The sequence below is a fragment of the Vicugna pacos genome, chromosome 4, assembly GCF_048564905.1.
Source record: "Vicugna pacos chromosome 4, VicPac4, whole genome shotgun sequence".
Lineage (NCBI taxonomy): Eukaryota > Metazoa > Chordata > Mammalia > Artiodactyla > Camelidae > Vicugna > Vicugna pacos.
The window spans coordinates 32,629,921-32,651,959 of record NC_132990.1 but is presented as its reverse complement, the minus strand read 5'-3'; the positions used below and the strand labels follow the sequence as shown (position 1 = coordinate 32,651,959).

At 38.0% G+C, this 22,039-nt stretch overlaps 2 protein-coding genes across 7 annotated transcripts in view; one reads left to right on the top strand and one right to left on the bottom strand.

The window, feature by feature from the left end:
- SPATA6L (spermatogenesis associated 6 like) overlaps positions 1-22,015 on the bottom strand; it is a 50,844-nt gene extending 28,829 nt beyond the window's left edge. For 3 of the 6 annotated variants that reach the window (XR_012071975.1, XM_031676937.2, XM_015242564.3), the window contains exons 1-4: positions 12,975-13,019; positions 8,657-8,794; positions 6,170-6,218; positions 3,130-3,171 (exon numbers count right to left, since the gene is read on the bottom strand). Coding sequence is in view for 4 of the 6 variants with exons in the window: in XM_031676937.2 (XP_031532797.1) it covers positions 3,130-3,171; positions 6,170-6,218; positions 8,657-8,794; positions 12,975-13,013 (268 nt within the window). In the remaining 2 variants the exon portion in view is untranslated. Of the gene's footprint in view, positions 1-3,129; positions 3,172-6,169; positions 6,219-8,656; positions 8,795-12,974; positions 13,139-13,197; positions 13,217-21,997 lie in introns of those variants that run through there. The other 3 variants (XM_072959486.1, XM_072959489.1, XM_072959487.1) reach the window with 3 other exon arrangements.
- PLPP6 (phospholipid phosphatase 6) lies at positions 9,016-12,005 on the top strand. Its single transcript, XM_006208136.3, has one exon. The coding sequence runs from the start codon at positions 9,034-9,036 to the stop codon at positions 10,006-10,008; it is 975 nt and encodes a 324-aa protein (XP_006208198.1). The 5' UTR covers positions 9,016-9,033; the 3' UTR covers positions 10,009-12,005.
- Positions 22,016-22,039: the final 24 nt, after the last annotated feature.

Genomic DNA, 22,039 nt, shown 5'->3' with positions numbered 1-22,039 from the left:
TAGCATACTAAAATATAACTTGCCAATTAACAGTGATACATGTTTGAACATAAAATTGGGTCAAATTAAAAAACTTACGGAAAAAAACTCAATGTCCTGATTTTAGCCTGTCACTTTGAGGCTCAAAAACATTCAGTGAGAATGTCTGAAAAGCAGGTAGGAGGCACCCCTGATCTTCCCTCTGTTCTGCTAGCCTAATAAAGCACAGACATATACAAGAACGTCCATCACTAGCTCCACCAACAGTGGGGTTCTTGTCTGTTTTCAGGATCTGCCTCTGCCAATGAACCAAGAGGGAGAAAAAGAACTACAGACTCCTGAGTCCACTCCACTCCAAGGGGCCCTGTCCTCTCCAGCGGGCAGAGCCATGGGCTTCACAAAAGCCTCCACAGCCACCGCTGCTTTAGCTGAGGCATCTGCCAGGCTCGCCTTCCTTTGCTCACGCTTTCTTTGAAAAAGAAAATTCCTCACAATAAAATATCAAAATAATGCCACAAAATAGAGGAAATACACATGTTAAGCATAACTAATTAAAAACTTTGTTTAAAAACATCAGGAATGTATACCAAAATGCAATGTTAACATTCAGACATCACTCCATAGGTAATCAAAGGACACTGACAGCCACATTTTACAGGAGGAAAGAAAGAAAACAAATGGTAATATGAGAAAATGGAAATTTTAAAGAAGTAAATTTAAAATGTTAAGGTTGTCACAAATCATATCTAAAAAGAAAGACAAGAAAATGCAGTAAGATATATTTTAAAGACATTATGATACACTTCACAAACACAAAAAAATCCAAAAGATAACATCCAGCATTAGCTGGAATATGGGGAATGGGCACACTATACAGCGCTGAACGCAGCAGAAAGAATGGAAACTTGCTGGAGATCAGTTTATGCCCAGGTTACAAGATATGGTTCAATCTAGCAATTCAATTCTTTACCAATATACCAAGAGAAAAAAATAATTTTTATACATATGCAAAAGACAAAGAATACCTAAATGCTCAATAATATCAATTTAAGGATAATAATAATGCTATAGAAAAATACATAGCTATTGAAAATGATAATAAGTAAACTATAGGTAACAATGTGAAGTGAAAAGATAAACCCCAAAATATTATGTACATACTATTTATAGCCCTATAGAAACATTTAAGTAAATTCACAAATTCTTCATGATATTAAAAATATTTTTAGATCTATGCTTTTAAAAATTACAATATCACAGTAACATATAATCAAGGAAGCTAGTAACAGGAGAAAATGTATGTGACAGTATTTATGTAAAAATTCCATTATCTATGTGTTCTTCTAACCATAGAGAAATATCAAGAAACATGGTCACCAAAATATAAACAGACGTTTCTTTGGTGGGGAGGGTATAACTCAGTGGTAGAGTACAGTACCTCCATTAAAATAAATAAATAAATAAACCTAATTACCACCCCCTCCAAAGAAAAAAAGGTTTCCTCATCATTTGGCGATGATTTTCACAAGTGAAAACTATGAAGCTGTTTTCATTTTGGAAAGGGAAACAGGCAAAGTACATAGTGGCAAAGATCAGAAGACAATTAGAAATGTTTCCAAGTTTTAGGTATTCTGTCTCTGTCTGTCAGTCTGTCTCTCTCACACACACACATACACAAACTCTAAAATCACCAGATAATCAGCCACACAGAGAGACTCTGAGAACTGGTGCCCCCAGGGGGCAGTTCCTACTTTCTTTCACTAGCTCAAGTCTCTTGCCACTCAGGACACAACACAAAGCAAAGGCACCACAGAACAGCTTCCTCCTAAAGCCCCATGACTCTAACACCGAGGTCACAAACTCTTCTACAAAGAGCCAGAGAGTAAATGTGTTAGGCTTTGCAAGCCATGTGGTCACAACTACTCAACTCTCACTGCAGTGTAAAAGCAGCCATAAACAGCACTTCAACAAAAGAGTATGGGTAAAACTTCATTGACAATGAAATTTGAACTTCATATAATTTTCACATATCAGTAAATATTCTTCTTATTTTAACGTTTTTTCCCAAACATTTAAAAATGTAAAAGCCAAAGACAGTTTGGCAGTTCCTTAAAGAGTTAAACACAGAATTACCATATGACCCAGGAATTCCACTCCTAGGTATACACCCAACTATATACCCAAGATAACTAAAAACACATACTCACAACTTGCACAGGAATGTTCACTGAAGTGTTACTTGTCATACCCAAAATCTGGGAACAACTCTAATGTCCATCAACTGACAAATGGATAAACAAAATGTGGCATATTCATATAAAAGAGTATTATTCGCCATATAAAGGAATAAAAAGTACTGATAGATGAAACACGCTCAGTGAAAGAAGCCAGATATTAAAGGACACACATCCTCTGATTCCATTTACATGAAATGTTCAGAATGGGCAAATCCATTTGAGACAGATAGTGGCAGCCAGGGGCTGGGAAGAGGAGGGAATGAGGAGTCACTGCAAACGAGTACAGGGTTTCTTTTGAGGCGTAATAAAAATTATAAAATTAGATAGTGGTGACGGTTACACAACCTTGTGAACATACTAAAAACAACTAAATTATACACTTTAAAATGGTGAGTTCTGTAGTATAAGAATTAAATCTCAATTTTTAAAAATGTAGAAATCGTCCTCAACTCACAGGACATACAAAAACAGACTGCAGGCTGGATATGGCCTGGGGGGCTGTAGTTTGCCAAACCTGTTCTAGCAACTATCAGAGAAGATAGCTTTGAGTTTTATACGTAAACACACATACACACACACACACACACACACACACTCCACAAATTACAACAAAAACAAAAGCAAAAACTTGAAAGAAGCTGAGCATGAACTAAAAAAATTATTTGATGAATATTAGCTAAAGTTATGAAGAAATAGAAAGTCAAAGAACCTGTTTAAGTTAAGCTCACTGCCACCAAACCCATAAAGTTACTCTTCTGAAAGTGGACAAGATTCAACAGACTGGTTGGGGGAGAAAAAGTGTGTGTTGTATAAAGCATAACTTTTAAATACCAGTTCTGACTTTGTCATGCCATGCTAAAATCCCTTTCAAAGTAAACTAATTTAGAAACTTTAATGAATGCTGACACATTACCTGGAGGCACTAGCTGTATTAATTCAAACCTGGTTAGAAAGCCTAAAAAGAAGAAAAATGAGATTTTAATACTTAAAAATGTTGCCATAGTTTTCCATTAATTACTGAGTTTAAAACTGCCATAACACCCCATTTACATTATTAATAATAATAAATGCCATACCAACAATGACTAAGGTACTTCTAGACTCAATAAATTGAGAGCATGTGGTGAGAGTAACTGAGTTACAAGAACAGCATTTCATCCCCTGAAAAGTACTGACAAAACGGATGTAATATTTTCTCTCTTAGAGATGTAATCATAAACCACTGAATACATACATAAATCAACACGTTTTTCATTTTAAAAATTCAAAATACAATTGTTATCCATTAATCTATAAAAGTGTATCTTACTTAAAACAGTTCGCTATATGACTAAACAAGTTAGGCATAATTTGCTATATAAATTAGACATAAAATGTAACATTTTTTAATATTTCCTGAGATCAAAGTATATTTAGAAATAGTGATCCCATGTACAATGTCTATTAGGACAAGGATAAAATTCAAATCTTAAAGGTAATTTAAGGGGGAGAGTATAGCTCAGTGGTAGGGTACATGCTTAGCATGCACGAGGTCCCGGATTCAATCCCCAGTACGTCCACTAAAAAAGAAATAAACCTAGTTACCTCCCCCCAAAAATGTAAGTAATAATTTTCTTAAAAACTAATTTAAAACAAACGGTATAACAATAAAAATCAATAAAGATAATTCCTACAAAATATTAGAAGTGAAAACATTATTATAATAGACAATAATGGTGATTATAGTTAATAATACTATATTATATACTTGAAAGTTACTAAGAGAGTAGAACTTAAATGTTCTCACTACAAAAAAACGAATGGTAATTATGTGATGTAATGAAGGTGTTAGCTAACACTAAGGTAGTAATCATTTGCAATATATAAGTGTATCAAATCAACATGTTGTACACTTGAAACTTACACAATGTTGTATGTCAATTATATCTCAAAAAAGCTAAAAAAAAACCCACAATGAAACTAAAATTCTCCATTAGTAGACTTATAAAAAAATGAATGCATAAGGACAGAATTTTAGATGACATTGCTTCTCGGCCTTTTGGCTAAGATCAAGTGTAGAATTTTAGATGACAACAAACCTAAAAGCCAAAACAGCCTGTAATTTTAGGTTTTCCAAAGAGGGACTATACCCTTGCCAACCATCACCCCAATGATAATGTTGAGCACTTAATATCCCAGGCTTTAAATTTCTTACGTTCAATTAATTCTCACCACATGCCATGTTCATGAATTGAAAGACTTAATATTGTTAAGATGACCATAGTCTCCAAATTGATCTACAGGTTCAATGCAATCCCTATCAAAACTTAGCTGGCTTCTTTGCAGAAATTGACAAGCTGATCCTAAAATTCATATGGCAAACCAAGGGAATCCAAATAGCAAAAGCAGTCTTGAAAAAGAAAAACTAAGTTGAAGGACTCACACTTTCTGATTTTAAAACTTACTACACAAAGCTACAATAATCAAAATTGTGTCACACTGACAAAATGGTAGATATATGGATCAATGGAATAGAACTGAAACCCCTAAAAGAAACTGATTTTCCACAAGAGTGTCAAGACTATTCAATGGGGGGAAACTACTAGTAACCATGTTCCTGGGACAATTGAAAATCCAGATGCAAAAGAATGAAGTTGGATCCTTTCTTCATATCATTTACAAAAATCAACTCACTATGTATTACAGACCTAAATGTAAGACCCCAAACCATAAAACTCTTAGAATAAAACACACACATAAATCTTTGGCCTGAATTAGACAATGATTTCTTATTATGACATCAAAAGCACAAGTAATAAGAGAAAAATAGATAACACAGATTTCATCAAAATTAAAAACTTTCATGTTTCAAAGAACACCATTAAGAAAGTGAAAAGACAATCCAAAGAATGGGAGAAAATATTTGTCAATCATATATCTGATATGGAACTTGGATCTACAATATATAAGGAACTTACAACTCAATAAAAAAAAACTCAATTAAAATACAGGCAAAGAATCTGAGCAGACTTTTCTCCAAGTGAGATATACAAATTGCTTTCAGAGAAATGCAAATAAAAACAACAGGATACCACTTCATATCCATAAGAATGGCTACCAGTCAAAAAGATAACAAGTGTTGGCCATGATGTGGAGAAATCGAACCTCATATATTGCTGTTGGAATGTAAAATGATACAGCTCCTTTGGTACAGTCTGGAAGTTCCTCAGAAGATTAAACAGAGTTACCCTATGACCCAGCAATTACACTCCCAAGTATATACCCAAGAGAAATGAAACCATGTTCACAAAAAAACCTGTACACAAATATTCACAGCAGCACTACTCATCACAGCCCCAAAATGAAAACAATCCAAATGTCCATCATCTGATGAATGGATAAACAAAATGTATATCCATACAATGGAACATTACTTAGATATAAAAAGAAATGAAATATTGACACATGCTATAGCAAGAAGGAACCTTGAAAACATCATGTTCCATGAAGTAAGCCAATCACAAAAGACCACATATCGTATTATTCAATTTATATGAAATACCCAGAAAAAGCAAATCTATAGAGGCAGAAAGATTAGTTGGTAGTTGCCTAGGGCTAGAAGGGATCAGGAAGAATGGGTACAGGGTTTCTTCCTGTGGTGATGAAAATGTTCTAAAATCAATTAAGGTGATAGTTATACAACTCTATTATATACAAAAACTATTTAATTGTAATAAAGCAAACAGAATCATACCATCAAGTAAATCCCATCTATATCTAGAAAACGGTTTGTAATTGAACCAAAAACATGGTTCAAATTTTACATAGTCTATCCTGAATATAAATATGCATCAAACACGAATGCATCACAACTTAGAAAATAGTAGAATTTTATATCTGTGAATTACATATACATAGTAGTCTCTCTCTTTCTCTCTGTCTTTTTTTTTTTTTTTTTTTTGGAGAGTACCTACTTTCTAAAATGTCTGCTACAGCTCCGGGGTCTATCGCATTTTCAAACACCTGCAGGAAAAAAAAATGGGGAAAACAAATTTTCAAACTTTTATTAATATATGCTTTTAGAAACTCTAAATTATATTCTTCCAAATAATTAACACATGTCAAGTCCAGCCATATAACATTTTAAGATTCAACAGCAGTATCTTTAACAGGCATGTGGTTAAAAGTTCAAGTAATGACTACAGAATAAATGAATGAGAATTAACACAACAATACCAAGTACAAGGAAAATCTGAGTTAGCTGCATCTCCTACATGTTCAAAATATCATCAACTTCACCTAGCTCTACAGTTTGTTGCACATCTGGCATCAACCTCAAAAGAGACTTGTCTGAGTACCTAGAAAAACATTCTGAATATGACAGATACTCATTATATTTGTTAACTGAATGAATGACTTCTCTTCCCAGGCAATTGGTTGTGCTAAAGATGAATATAAAAATTCTATCTATGTGTAACAGAAAAGGAAAATTAGGTACTCATAGCTAGACTCCCACAGAATCCAAATACAGCAAGAAAGAGAAAGCCTCAGGAGTTTTAGGTGTACCACGAAGCACAAGAAAATCATTTTGATACCTGTCCAGCCACTTCCAAATGTGCTTATTTTGTCCTTGAGATAAAAGGGCCTGGAATAGGACTGAAATAAAGGCATATCATGTCCCTCTCCTTGAACTCTAGAATGCTGTAAGAAAGACAAGTTTCCAGTGGAGTTTGATTTTGGGCATTAAATTGCTGATTTAAATGGTGTTTAACCTTAAGCATGATTAAAATTTGCTCTTGATCCAAAACCAGGTCTGCTTTAACCACAAAAAAGGAAGCTACCCCCGTAACACGTTTTTGTCTTACTGACTTTGATTTAACAAGCAAATGTGGGTGTTTTTTTTTCCTCAAAATTATTTCAGTAATTGCATCCCTTCTCTTCATCCTTGTCTAAGAATTTTCTCAAGGATAACTGTGGGGAGTAAATAATCAACAAGAACTGCTCAAACACATTGACTCATACATTCCTTATGAGTAATTTCTTATTTATCTAAATGCTTTAATTTAATGTAATTCAATTCTGAATTACCAAAAAGGTCCAAGGAGGATAAAATGCTTTTGCCACACGCTACAACTACTTGCAGCTAGAGAATGGAACAGACACAAGAAAGCTGGACCCAGCTGGTAGAAAGCTTGAATATGAATCCAAATGGCTCATGCAAGAAGGCAATTTTTCAAAATTTAAAATAAAGCATTTAGTTAATTGCACTTTATAAAATGAAAAATGTTCCATGATATTTTTGATTAGTAATCTCAAACACACAGCTTTGCAACACAGCAGTAGTGGCATCAAGAGTTTGACTCTAAGACTCACTCTCCTCTTCTGCAAGTCAGGGAGATTAGACTAGATGACCTCCAAGGTCATTTACAGATTGATTTACAGCTTCTATGATTTTATGTTCCTCAGCTTCTTATAAAAATATTTTTAAGGCCTTCTAAAGAAGTAAATTTAAAATTCAAAAAACTAATAAAGAAATTCTTGGGGAAAAAAATAAACTGGATTTTCAACACCCACACTTAATCACTATCACATCCTACATGGTAGAATTAGGTTCCTTTGGATTCTGACTGTATGTTCCAAGGTTACGTCCATTTATTTCTCTCCTCTTTTATCCAGCCTGTTTGGAAGTGAAAGCGATAGGCCCTACCCTGGAGCCTTCCCATACTCATCTCCTCCCCAAAGGAACCACCTCAGTGATATTGTTTTGGACAAAATCATAAACTTATCAAGGTTAAAATTCATTCCACCTCCAAATTTCAAAACAAAAACTTTAAGGGACTGTCGGTGATTGAATAGTAATGAAATTATTTCATTAAATACTAAAGTGAGAAAAAAGTTGGTAATGTTTTGGCTATTTATATCATAATCACATTCATTGGAACAGAATTTAGTCTTTATCACTGCAGCTAAATAAACCAGATACGACCTAAGAAAACGCAGTAAATCTGAAGAGTTTTGTTTTGTTACAAAATTTCAGATACGAATTTAACGAATTTGGTTAGTTTTGGGTTGTTTTTCTGAGTCTAAAAAATGTTTGTTTCTAAGGTCTGCTAGTTTATTGATAATCTCTGTCAGAAATGTAATGCAACTGCCTCTAACACCTCCAAGAACATTCAGAAAATGCTCTCTGCTCCAGTTAGAAAATGCCATGGGAGTTCCAAGAATAGAAAACATCCACCAGGGTATTTAGCACTAGTTTGACAGAACTTGGCTCAGACCTGAAATCCAAAAGCAAGTCCTCCAACTAAGGTTTTGCACTGTGCTGAGGTGCCTTCACATAATTTTGTTATAGAAAATTTACAAGATAAGTTTATAAAAACTGTGTTCTTCAGAAGGAACTATTAAATGATCTTCAGACAACAGAATCTAAGTTTCTCTAGCAATGAGAAAGTCAGGATCACCTTTTCAAACCTCATGCTCCGCTGAATCATAATAGGGAACACAGAAGGGAAGTTATCTGTCTTCAGATACTGATTCAGGAGGTAAACCCCAAGGTACACATCCTGCTTGCCAGGAAGGAACACTCCTGGGCAAGAAATCTTAAAAAGAAAGAAAGAAAGAAAGAAAAAGAACAGGGTTTGTTTTGTTTTGTAAAAGGGACTCTATATTCCCTAACCTCCTATAATGTCAAATTTCCCCCACTACAGCACCTGTACTTCCCACACCACCACCCTCCCCTCTCCTCTCCTTCCTCAAATTGGAAATTCCAGTTTCTTCCCTCGTCTCCGCCAGGTGTCACAATCGTCCTCTAGCAGGCTCCACTCCCCGCCCCTCCAGGATGGCAGTGCGGAAGCGGAAGAGGCTGCAAGGCCGGGAAGCCTCTCCTGAGGCCAGCGGGGTCCTGCGGTCCGGGCCGCCCGCCGTGATGTCGAGCCCCCGGAGGAACGTCGAGGGACGCCCGCTGGGTACCTGCGCCCCCAGCAGCAGCAGCAGCAATTCCGGCAGCCCAGCCCACGGCGGCGGCGGCGGCAGCAGGTTCGAGTTTCAATCCCTGCTCAGCAGCCGCGCGCTGGGCACCGACCCCACCTGCGGCCGGCTCCGCGCGTCCGAGAGCCCGGTGCACCGCCGCGGCTCGTTCCCTCCCGCCGGGGCAGGCCCCTCGCAGGCGTCCCCGCCCCCGCCGCCCGAGGAAGACCGCATGGACCTCAACCCGTCCTTCCTGGGCATCGCCCTGCGCTCCCTGCTGGCCATCGACCTGTGGCTGTCTAAGAAGCTGGGGGTGTGCGCAGGGGAGAGCTCGTCCTGGGGCAGCGTGCGGCCCCTTATGAAGCTGCTGGAGATCTCGGGACACGGCATCCTCTGGCTGCTGGGCACCCTCTACTGCCTGTCCAGGAGCGACAGCTGGGCCGGGCGCGAGGTGCTGATGAACCTGCTCTTCGCCCTACTGTTGGACCTGCTGCTGGTGGCTTTGATCAAGGGGCTGGTCCGCAGGCGCCGCCCGGCCCACAACCAGATGGACATGTTTTTCACCCTTTCGGTGGACAAGTACTCCTTCCCTTCGGGCCATGCCACCAGGGCCGCCCTGGTGTCGCGGTTCATCCTGAACCACCTGGTGCTGGCCATTCCGCTGAGGGTGCTCGTGGTACTGTGGACTCTCATCTTGGGCCTCTCCAGGATCATGCTGGGGCGGCACAATGTCACCGACGTGGCTTTTGGCTTTTTTCTGGGTTACATGCAGTATTGCATCGTGGACTATTGCTGGCTCTCACCGCACAATGCTCCGGTCCTCTTTGTACTGTGGAACCAACAGTGACACCATCTCATTCATTATGGCACCAGGAGATCTGGAGGTTTCCACATGTGATGATGCTGACATAAACCAGCAGCCATCCTGCTTGCCCCTCTAAGGAAATTTCAGGTTTCCTTTGGGATTTCAGGTGTCCTACCATCTTGATGGGTTGCTAGGCTGGAGCACATGCTGGCCATTACTGATCACAGCCATATTGTAGAAAGCAAAAAAGCAAACAAAAACCCTTTTATTATATACTTATTCAGCAACTGTTTATCTCCAGGACAACTGCAAAGAAACCAAGTTGGGGTGATATTAATGATGCTTCTTTTTAAAAGTTGACATCAGTAAATTTTGTGTTTTATAGTAATCTCGTGAGTCAACACATCACTGGTAACTTGAACTTTGAAAAAAGATCATCCTCATTCTGTAAATATACATGCAGGTGAGCCACATATTAATCCTAGTTGTTTTCCTGAGGTAGATTTTAAACAGTATTGTAAGAGTCTAAGACATAGATTTTTCTTATTCATTCCCTGAATATCTGAGGAGATTTCTTCTTAATCTTGATTTTCTTGGCAAGCTTTTTTAGTTTATTGTCTCTCCCATCTTTGCAGATTGGGTAGTGAGAAGACAGATTATAGTACGTATCTTTCTCTTCTTTTCTTCTACCTCTTCAAAAGGTCTTTAAACAGATATTTTTTCCACCAGTCTCTAATTCTGTATTTTGCAATATTGCCTTTCTGTATTCAGAGAACAAGCCAAGAACTTACTTTGAAGAAGAAACACTTAAAGGCTGGTGCCCTTATCTACGGTGCCCATAGAAAAGGAAAGATGAGACTGTGGCCTCATGCTTAATTCTGTTGACAGCCAATAGCATGGTATGACAGGGGACAGAAAAGCTGAGTTGCTAGGAGGGCAGAGGAACTGAGAGTCTAGGGGAAGGCTCACTACATATTATGTCAGTGGACAAACATGTTAGGAAATGGGCCCTGCTGCCTGTCATCTCAACTGAGTAAAGAATAATGCTCCTTTACTAAGGTAATAAAGTGGGAAAATAACTTGATTCTTTGCAATGCAAAAGCATAAGCTTTCTCATATATATCACAGGATGACCCTGTTATTATAGATTTTCATATGGAATTCTGTTTCCCTGTATACAGCACAATTTAGTTAACAGTATTTAACTTGAAATTCATCAAGTGGAAGCTACTGCTATACCAGGCACAAAATATAACTCCTAAAATTCCGTTGTATTGATTTGCCTCCCCAAATCACACCACCAAAGACCAGCAAATGCAGGGTGGACTCTGTTCACTATTCTTTGACCAGGAAAAACAAAAGAGAGTGTGTGCTTTAAATGCTGCTCTATCTGAAAATAAGGACCTTTAAATTACCTATGGAACTGGTGTCTTAAGATAATCTTAATGACCAACTGTTTTGACATTTATAAGTAGAGAGGATTATGGCCTTTGATCTATCACGTAGAGGAACGCAGAGGAATCTGGAGAATGGCTGTGACAAGTAGGCTCAGACCAGTAGAAGTGTGAACTCTCTGAGCATGAGAGGCACACTGAAAAAGCAGTAGCTACTCTTCAAAATAAAATAAAATTACTTGTATTCCCACAATAGCCTGAACACAGACTACCTCTTCACTTCCTGAATCAGCCACACTGTGAAGCTCTAAGTGGTTTCCTTTATTGTTTAGCCCTAGAGAGATCCTTTTATTTTAATTGCAGCAATATTCAGGCCAGATATTTGGAAGCAATGATATTTCCTCTTGTCATGTCCACAAGTCTAAAGATTGGGGGCTCAAAATTAAGCTGATCTTCTGGTTCCTGGTTATTCTTCTAGAATTCCCTATCTTGGTTGCTGGAATTAAAGCACAGATCAGTTCACCTGATGTTTTTGGAACATCCTAAGTACTGTAGAATAAAAAACTGATTTCACTGTTAATTGTATACTGAAGAATGCCTTTTAAAAGTCAAAATAAAATTAACCAGTAATGCTGAATGAAGTAAGATGAAAACTTGTTGAATTTTTGCCTTGATGAGGAGGAAGAATGATTTATCAGTCAGCTTCTCAAGAATTCCTTCATCTTACTGCACAATTTTGAGAGCTCACAACTAATATAACACAATTGATACAGTCTGGTCCTATTTGCTGTCAGCAAAGTAGGACAAATCCAGGAAATTTCTATCTTGGTTTTAGAGCTGCACATATGAGGAAATCAGCATTTGTCACTTACATGGAGGCTAACCAGATTTTTCCATGGCCATAACCTGTTGGTGTTGTGCTTATAATCATGGCCAGTGGAGCCCGTTATAGCTTGCAGGCAAAGCTGCATGACAGTCTGTCCCTAACTACAGATGGAGGGATTGAAAAATGGAAGCTGAAATCAGAGGAATGACTGACCCCACACAGGGAAAATTGAGTCACTCTGCCACAGCACCTCACTTAAAAAGGATTCAGTGGATAATTATAAAAGAGTTACTGATTGATTTCCCTTTTGTAATTAGCAAGACAGAACCATTTGCAGGGGAAATGGCTTAGAAAATATTTGATTGATTTATAGAGATGGCAAATTATCAGAAAGTGATAGGGTTTTTTGAACTTAAACTCTTTCCTGGTTATTTAAAGGAGGGGCTTTTTAACCATTTCACAAATCTTTATCCTGAAAAAGAAAATAAAATCATTCTTGGACCTGATGCAAGGTTATTTTAAAGAACAGAAAAATTCAGGATAAATCTAAGAAACAAGCTGGCTTTGGAGGCGGGGCATGGAGAAAATGAGAAGAGGTTATGCTGAATTAAAGGTTATAAACTCAGGAAAGACCAATGTAGAGAATCTTAGGGACAGATATATGATTTGTCCCCAAAGATAATGATGCGGGTGGTGGCGGGGAGGGTGAAAACGACCCAGGACGATTTAAGAAGCCTGGGGAAAGAGTATGCTTTGGGGCAAGGAGGAGAGGTTTGTAGATCTCTTACCGCCCGGATCTGCAGTTCCACCACCACCTCCAAAGGCATAGTTCCCTACGTGGGCGAAAAGACTGGAATGAAAAGATCCTTTTGTGCAGAGCTCTGGACCGATTTCTCTTAGTTTAGCTCAATCCCTACGGCAGATGGTCCCAGAAGTTTCCCCAGTCCCCCACCCTCTCGTACCCCCATCAGTTCCCCCAGCCCAGGTCCCTCCCACTGGGACGGGTCTCACACAGCCGGAGCTGGAGCCAAGGCTTCCAGAAGGCGGAAGCAGCGCGTTGCCATGGACACTCAAAAACGCAACCTTCCACCCAGGAACATCAGCGAGACTCTGGCGCAGGCGTGTGCGCCTCCAGCGAGCCACTTAGAACTCGCGGTCCCGGCGTCGGCTTCCCAGACTGTGCGCTAGCGGAAGAGATTGACCGGTGTACTGCCATGGTGACCGGCTCAGGAGACGCTAAGAGCCCCAGTTTCCTTTCCACCAAAACTTTCCAGCAGCAATCCTTATGTTAAAACGTTTACTGTGTCCATTCCAAAAGTGAAATGTGATCATAGCTCCGTTATAACTTAAGCGCTGCCCATTTTTACTACCTATACGACCCCAAGCCCTGGAAATTCTGTAACAATTCTAATTAATATAGTAGTATGTCCCTAAAGGTACTCTCTTGCTTGTGAAATGCTATGTCCTCACGCTTGGTTTCGAAACCATGCCACTGTCAATTAGAAATGAAACGCGTGCTAATTAAAAATACAAGGTTAATTCTTAAAGAGGTTTAAAAGTTAGGTATCCCATGTTAGCCATAATAGAAATTTTTTTCAGCCTCTTTACTAAGGTTTAGTTAACTTAAGACAAGCATCGAATTACATTATCTCCCAATGGGTGGTTACTGTAGTTGTTAAAGCCAGGGTTACACTGTAAAAAACCGTCAGAAGTGGCAGGCAGAGCAGGAGTTCTTAACCAGTAGGGGAAATTGCATTCCTCTCCACTCACAGTATTTAACAGACAACAAATGAATGAAGAGAGGAGGGAGTGGCTGCCTTTGGCTATTAGAAAAATCTAGGAATCTGGTGCTATCTCCAAACAGAAAATTTTCAATCGGTATTAGTTATTTATTACTAACATTTAGCATTGGAGATTTATGCAATTCAGGAATGTGAGTGTATTAGGTATTCATTTTGGTAATTGGATTGCTTTTCCCTGGAAGAGAAAAACTTAGTATGATGAAGGAAGATGTACTGTGTCCTTATCCAGTCCTCATTCCTCTGTGTGTCTGCATACCAGGAGGCACACAAATGAGGCTCTCTACAGTATCCAGAGCACTGATTTGTCAGCTCACAGCAGCATGCTGGCACCCTTACTAATGCAGTGATATAAGGGACAGAACCTGCCTTGACCCTCACAAGTTTATCATCAACACCAATAATAAGACATCAAGGAGAGTGACAACCAAAACATGACTCAGCAAATGATTAGACACAATGGAAGGGAGGAATCAGTCTTTACTGAGAACCTTTAAAGTGCTAGGCATGTTGCTTACACTAGTTAGTTTCATCTCTACAATAACTCTTTGAGGGAGATATTATTATTCCATTTACAGATGCAGAATCTGAGGCCAGACAGCCTTTTGTCCAAGGCCACACAGCTAAGGGGAAGCAGCCACACTTGAATCCAGGTGTGCTCTACCACATCACTGCCCCTGCAACATAGGCATCCTACTGATCCCTAGAGACACAGTGTCCTGTTCTATGCTCCTCCTAGCCTTAACTGGACTCTCCTAGCTTAACTGAACTCTCTTTGATATAATTAGAATCTCCTTGGTTAGCTCCTAGGGCACAGTCCTCTTCTGGTTCCCTTCAATTCCCTGGCCATCCTTCCTCTGTCTCTATTCATCCTCCTCTCCCTGGATAAGCAGTATTTCTAGGTCCTTTCTTTTCCTCACTTGAATATCCTTTACCTAGTGTGTCGTCCAGTGTAGGTCTGGAATAGCACATGTACACAGATTTATATATCCCACACAAACCTCTCTTATGCTCTTGCAGACCAGATGGAGTCTCACTATTACATATGTATCTCCTCTTTTTGGCAACTGCCACAATAATAGTTTTATATTTTCTCCTGATCATTGATTACTATTTGCCTCTTTAAACTGTAAGCCCTGCATGGCTAAAAGTTTGTATCTTAAATACCTAACATAGTAGATGCTCAGTAATTATCCTGAATAGATGTTAAATGCAGAGGTGCTCAAGCCAGTCTATAAAGTTTAATGTACATGGGTAAGGGGAGGTCCTACCACTACAGGGCAAACTAAATATGCAAAATGAGAAAGGACCAGGCACAACTACTTCTGCTAGTCTGCCATGGGGGTATTAAATGACTTGATAGGAAATACTTACATTCTGTTCACTTCCTCCACCATGGTCACCTGAAGCACTCAGCTGCCAGGGAGATGCAGACATTGCTACATACACAATGCCTCTGGCCCTTGCAAAGATTGAGGCTGCCACCTCCACTGGAGGCCAAGGAAAGCCATTCAAAGATTAAATTGTCTTGTCACCAATTCCAGAGATTGGCTTTATTACCTGTGTAGGTGGCAGAAAACAAATCCCATTGAACAACTCTTATTCCCAGAGTATTTCTGCAGTGCAGGCTGGTCAGCAGTGATATCAGCACTGCAGAAATGACACATCAGTAATACATCCTGGTCACATCCTGGCCACTGCCAAGAAAATGGCACATGCCCCAAATGGGAATTTTCCAAAGAGTTAATTATAATAAGCAAAGAACAAAAGTATGACAGATAATTATTGCTGACATTTTCCTTTTAAGTAAAAAATAATATAGAACACTAAATTGTAAACATGTCTTTTCAAATAACATAGGAAGGAGTATTCATATGAGGGAAGGAAACTATAAAAAAAGGAAGCACTAATGGCAGGGATATGGGAAAACACATTCATACACTGATAGAAGAGTAAAAAAATACACACACACACACACATATATATACAGTAATTTTCTGTGGCTACTTAAAAAATTACCACAAACTTACTGGCTTAAAACAAGACAAATTTATCATTTTTGGTTTTGTGGGTCAGAAATCCAACACAGATCTCTAAAAGCAAACTGTGAGTAGGGCTGCATTCCTTGCCTTTTCTGTTTCCTCGGTTTTCCAGCTTCTATGGGGCTGCCTTCATTCCTTGGCTTGTAGCTCCCTTCTTTCATCTTCAAAGCCAGAAACACTGATCCAAGTCTTTCTCATACTACCATCTCTCTGGTTCCACTTTTAAGGATCTTTAAAACAACATAGTGCCCACCAGATAGTCCAGGATAATTTCCCTATTAAACTTAGCTGATTTGAAACCGTAATTCCATCTGTGAATCAATTTCCCTTTGCCATGGAAGGTAACATATTCAAAGGTTCCAGGGATTAAGGAATGGATATCTTTAGGGGCCATTATTCTGCCTAACACACAGAACTTCTCTGGAGAGCAATTTATTAACATCTATCAAAAACTTCCATTTTATTCAGCAGTTCCACTGCTAGGAATAAGTATATATGGGTATACTTTCAAAAGTACACCAAAACATATACTGCAACATTATTTATAGTTAAAAAAAAGACTGGAAACCATCTGAATGATCCTTAAGTATGATTAGATTAAATCAATTATGGTTAAGCCTCAAGATAGAACAGTATGCAGCATGGAAAAAGAATAAAGCAGAGCTCACTGTATAGCACAGGGAAATATACACAAAATGTTATGATAAATCACAGAGAAAAAAATGTGACAATGAGTGTGTATATGTCCATGAATGACTGAAAAATTGTGCTGAACACTGGAATTTGACACAACACTGTAAAATGATTATGAATCAATAAAAAATGTAAAAAAAAAAAAAAGAATAAAGCAGAGCTGAAAGTCCTTGCAGTAAAAACCAAAATATAGGACTAAGGAGGAAAAAAAAATGGAACAAAAATGTGTAAAGTGTGCTTTCATTTGGAAAGTTGACAGGGAATATGATATGTACATGTATGCTCAGAATATTCCTCAAAGTATACACTAGAAACTGCTCACAGTTAGTGCCTCTGGGGAGAGGACCTGGAGTACAGAGATAGAGAGGAAACTTACTTTTCACTGAATATCCTCAGGTACTTCAAAAATATTTTTGGCAAGTAGTTGCATTATATAGACCAAAAAGGAAAACAAATTAAAACAAGTAGAAAACATAAAATGTAAAGGATAAATCTGGGAACACAGGAAGGGCCAGGAACTTGCTTCCTCAGCTTCTGGGGCTCCATGCTATATACACTGCATGCTGTGAGAATGTCCATGCAAGTGTGTCTGCTACTTCTGCTTCTAGTGCAGTGTCTTATCCTGTGACCCCTGGCTGTCTCAGGGATCCTAATCCTCCTGAAATGACAGGTAACCTTTTATGCACGTGTATAGGTGCATTTTTCTGGGAAGAGAGACTGTAGTTTTCATCAGTCTGGAAGGAATAGAGTTAGGGGTTTTAGAACCACGGCTCTGCCCTCTATTCTGCCATCAGTCCCCTCCTACAGCAAAAAAAAAAAAAAAAAAAAAAAAAGGGCCACCCGTGTGGCCCTTTTCTGACAAGGCGGCAGATAAGGAAAGAGAGGCTTTTCTCTCCATCACATTCATGCCCACTTACTAGAGCCAATTATCTCTTCAAGGGCAGCTTTATTCAATAATAAGTGAGAAAGATCTTCAAAGTTCTATTCTAGGCCATTAGTTTATGTCCAGATTCAGACTCATTTGTGAGGCCCTACAATCTTTTGTGCCAGTGAATCATTCATTAGCAAATGTGAGTAACACCAGCAGATTGAGTTTCCAAAGTCAGTTGTTCATTAGTATTTGTGAGAACTGCCTGGAGAAAAACAAAACAATACAAAACAAAAAACCCTTAAGTACATGAGACAATCTGGATTATTTCAACAGTAATACAATGCCAGATAACTGACTTTTTTTTAAAAAACAGACCCAGCCTCAAGACTCAAGCAATAATTGTGCTTTTACTGGCCTTCCTCAAAGTCTTTCTCTGAAATGTTTTTTAACAGTTTAGTTTTCTCACAGTCTGATATGCAGATGAGAAAAGTATACTTTTCTGACTTTTACTACAAATGTATAAAAGAGCTCAATGAGCTATCTTAGGTTCTTTCTTTGATTCTCATAAACTGTGCAAAGATGAAGTTTATTATTTAAAAAATCTTAATGTTAAAATCATATTCTTTGGGGGGAATGTTATATTAGGAGGACCAGGCTGCCACCATACAAACCCACTGTTCAAGCTTAACATCACTAAAGATGGTATCACGTGTCCTCTTCCTATGTGATTCATAGGAAAGCACCTATAAAGCACCTTTGTCAAGAAAGCTGAAGTTGAATCTAATCGAGCCTCTAGAGCTGCACGGTCTAATAAGGTAGCCTTATATGGCTATTTAAATTTAAATTAACTAAGACTAAATAAAATTTTAACTTCAGTTCCTCACTTGTACTAGCCATGTTTAAAGTGCTCAGTAGCCACATCTGCCTAGTGGCCACTGTATTGGACAGTACAAGTAGAGTATTTCCATCATCACAGAAACTGCCTTGGGAACAGTGTTGCTCTAGAGCTAACTTCACTTAAAGGAAATACGGGGGATGGAGAGACATGTTAATGACACCACAAGGAAGCAAACATATGTAGAATGTGAGATATTCTATAGGACAACTGATCCAGTTGGTCTGCAACAAGTCAATCACACGAATTTAAAAAAAAAGAAGGAAGCGGGAGGAGAAATGCTCTAGATTAAAAGATAATTCTAAGACCTGACAACCAAATGTAATATGTGATTTTGTTGGGAAACCCAATTCAAACAAACCAACTTAAACAGAATATCTGACACTATAGGGGAAATTTGATTATTGTTTGGGTATTAGATAATACTAAGGAGTTAATTTTGATAGGTATGATAATGTCCTTGTGTTTATGGAAGCCAAATATCAACATTGTTTGGAGATGCATATTCAGATATGTAGCAAAAATTATCTAATACCTAAGATTTTGTTTCCGAATACTTCAGCAAATGAATAAAAGGGATGGATAAAGGTAATGTAGTAAAATCTTGATAATTGTTGATCTGGACAATGGATATATTGGGCTTACTGTAATTCTATACTTTTGTGTATTTTAAAATATTCAAAATAACAATTTTAAAATCTTTAACACATATTTAAATAAGAAAAGCAATAAAATCCTTATGTAAACTCTATTCTGTCTTAAAATAGCCCCTCAAGAGGATTCTTGGTGGCATCACTATGGAATTGCCTTCAATAGAAGTCTTCATAGGTTTAAAGAGAAAAATATAGTGGATCTATTCACTTCAAATGCAGATGACATAAGAAAATTACTGTAGTGTGTAATACTTTACAAGTAATTCAGAGAGAAACCCACACAAGAAAAAAAGCAGTGTATTATAGGAATAGTGATCTCTCTATATATAAAAATAGATTTTAAAAAAAGTTTCTTCAGTATAGCACAGGGAACTATATTCAATATCTTGTAATAACCTTTAAGGAAAAAGAATATGAAAACGAATATATGTATGTATATGCATGACTAGGTCATAGGGCTGCACATCAGAAATTGACACATTGTAACTGACTGTACTTCAATTTTAAAAAAAGGGAAAAAAAGAATAATGGTCTCTGCATGAATATCAAAAACAGGAGCTGACAATTTGAGTATTTCTTTAAGTATACACACTTCTCAAGAATTTTCCCCAAGTATCAGGAATACTTCCATGGAAGGAATTAAATTGCAATTAGACAGAGTTGGATATTCTAGACTATGTACATAGTCCATAAACTTCCATCTTAAAGTAATTTCTATTCAGAAAATATAATTTGCTCCTTTGAGTCTCAGAGGGCTAGTTCTATATCCACGGGAGTGGTAGGCTAATTATGACTCAAAGCAATTTCCAAGGAATTATATTTATTATTCAATATAAGAAAGTAGAAAAGAGTGTGATTTAGTCCCAACACTTGTAAAAAGTGTCTGCTGTACCCGGGCGCAGGATTTAGGCCCCAAATGCAGACATGTCTAAGATGAGGCTATTTTTTATGTTGTTGTATCTACCCTTTCTTCTGGAAACATAACTGTTTCCATTTCCTTTTTACCCTCTTCTGTCTTTATTTAATCCTACACCTTTCCTTCCATACTTGTTTCCATTTATGTGCTCCCTATTCACCTATTGACATGTATTATTGAGTACCTACTATGTGCTAGGTACTGTTCTGGGCAACGGAGGCATAAGGGTGAACAAAAAACAATCTATGCCTTTGTGGACCTTACATTCTAATGGGGTAAGAAATATAATAAAGTGAACATAGATAACAACAGTATGATTAATGCTAGGAAGAGAATATCGGCTGGGTTGGGGAGAGAGAAAGTTACAGGTTGGAGAGGGACTTAAAACCCAATTTAGACCCAGTGGAAAGGTCAGCCTCTCTAACAGTTATGACATTTGATATAAGATCTAAACAGAAAAGATCACTAGCAAGACTTTCAAAGAACTAAGAGAAAATACATCGAGGCAAAGGGAACAGTAAATGTAATAGGCCATGAGTCAGAAAAGAAATGGGTATGTTTGAGGAACTGAAAGGAAGCCAGTGAGCTTACTAAGAGAGACCTGGGCAGGGAGTAGAAGAGGTTCAGAAATGACACTTAAAGAGTTAGGGTGGCACTAGATAGCCAGAAACTTACAGTTATTGAAGACAATGTGATTGTCTAACCAAGAGACATAAGCTCTTCTTCCGTCCCATTAGCAACCTAGTTTTGCTTGGGTGGCAATGGATCTAGCTCCAGGGAATAAATCACTATTTATTTAAGCCAATTCTGGCCAGTGATATATAAGGGGGAGTCACTGGAAGTTTTTGAAGTAATAGAAAGCCGCAAGTGAATAAAGCTGTTTTTGTCTTCTCTCCCTCTATGCTTTAGCTACTGCCATGTTTTCTCCTATGGCTTTCACTCCTAAACGCAAAATGTTTAGGTACAGTGCTCCTCAACTTTTATTCGTAATTAATTACTAAGGTATAATATATATTCATTGGAAAATAGTCAAACAGCATAATACAGGAGAGCTAAAAGTGGAAAGTAAAGATGCCCAGAAACTTTACTCTTCAGCCTTATCCACCAGGAGTATTCATTAATATTAATAATTCTTGTTTACCCTCCAAGAATTTTCTATACACATGCACACGCACATACACAGAGAACTGTTTTTACACAAGTTGCATTATCTCTTAATACATATAGATATATAAACATACATCTAAAAAAGCAAGTTGCGTTTTTTTTAAACTCGCATTTTGGGGATATTTCTATATCAGCACATTTATATCTACTTTACTCATTTTAAAGACTGATAATATCCTATTGTATTAATTATACACTATAACTTTTTTAAGGTCTTCTACTGGTAGGCAATTAGATCGTTTCCTCTGTTTTTTTCCTTGCTCCTCGCCCCCCAATGCTGCAATAAACACCTATGTAGATAAATCAGTGGTCAGTGGTGCAAAAACAACTGTTGGATAATTTCCTGGTAGTCAGATTGCTGCATCAAAGCACTTAAACCTCTGATACCGTCAATCTACCCCTCCCAAAATGTTACTCAAATGACATTCTAAAAGCATTTCCTCACACCTTGCCTACACTCGGTATTGACAGACTTCAAAAGATTGAAAAATGGCGTCTTTTTATTTTTATTTGGGTCTCTTCATTTATGAGTAGCGCAGCAATGCCCGACTGTTAAACGTGAACGTTTTTAAGTCCTATTCCCTGGGCTGATTCTACCTCTTCCCCTTTAAATGTGTGACCTTAGACATGCTAGGTCTTTTTCTTTTACTCAAAAAAGGGGTAACGAGAGCACAAATCTTTACGATGAAACGAGATACGTAGAAACACAGTAAGCCCTTTGTACACGTTCGCTATCAGTAGTACTATTTTTTTAAAACCCTGTTTGCTCCAGTACCTTATCTTTGGCATACTCCTCCTCCCAGCCAAGTTTCGCAGA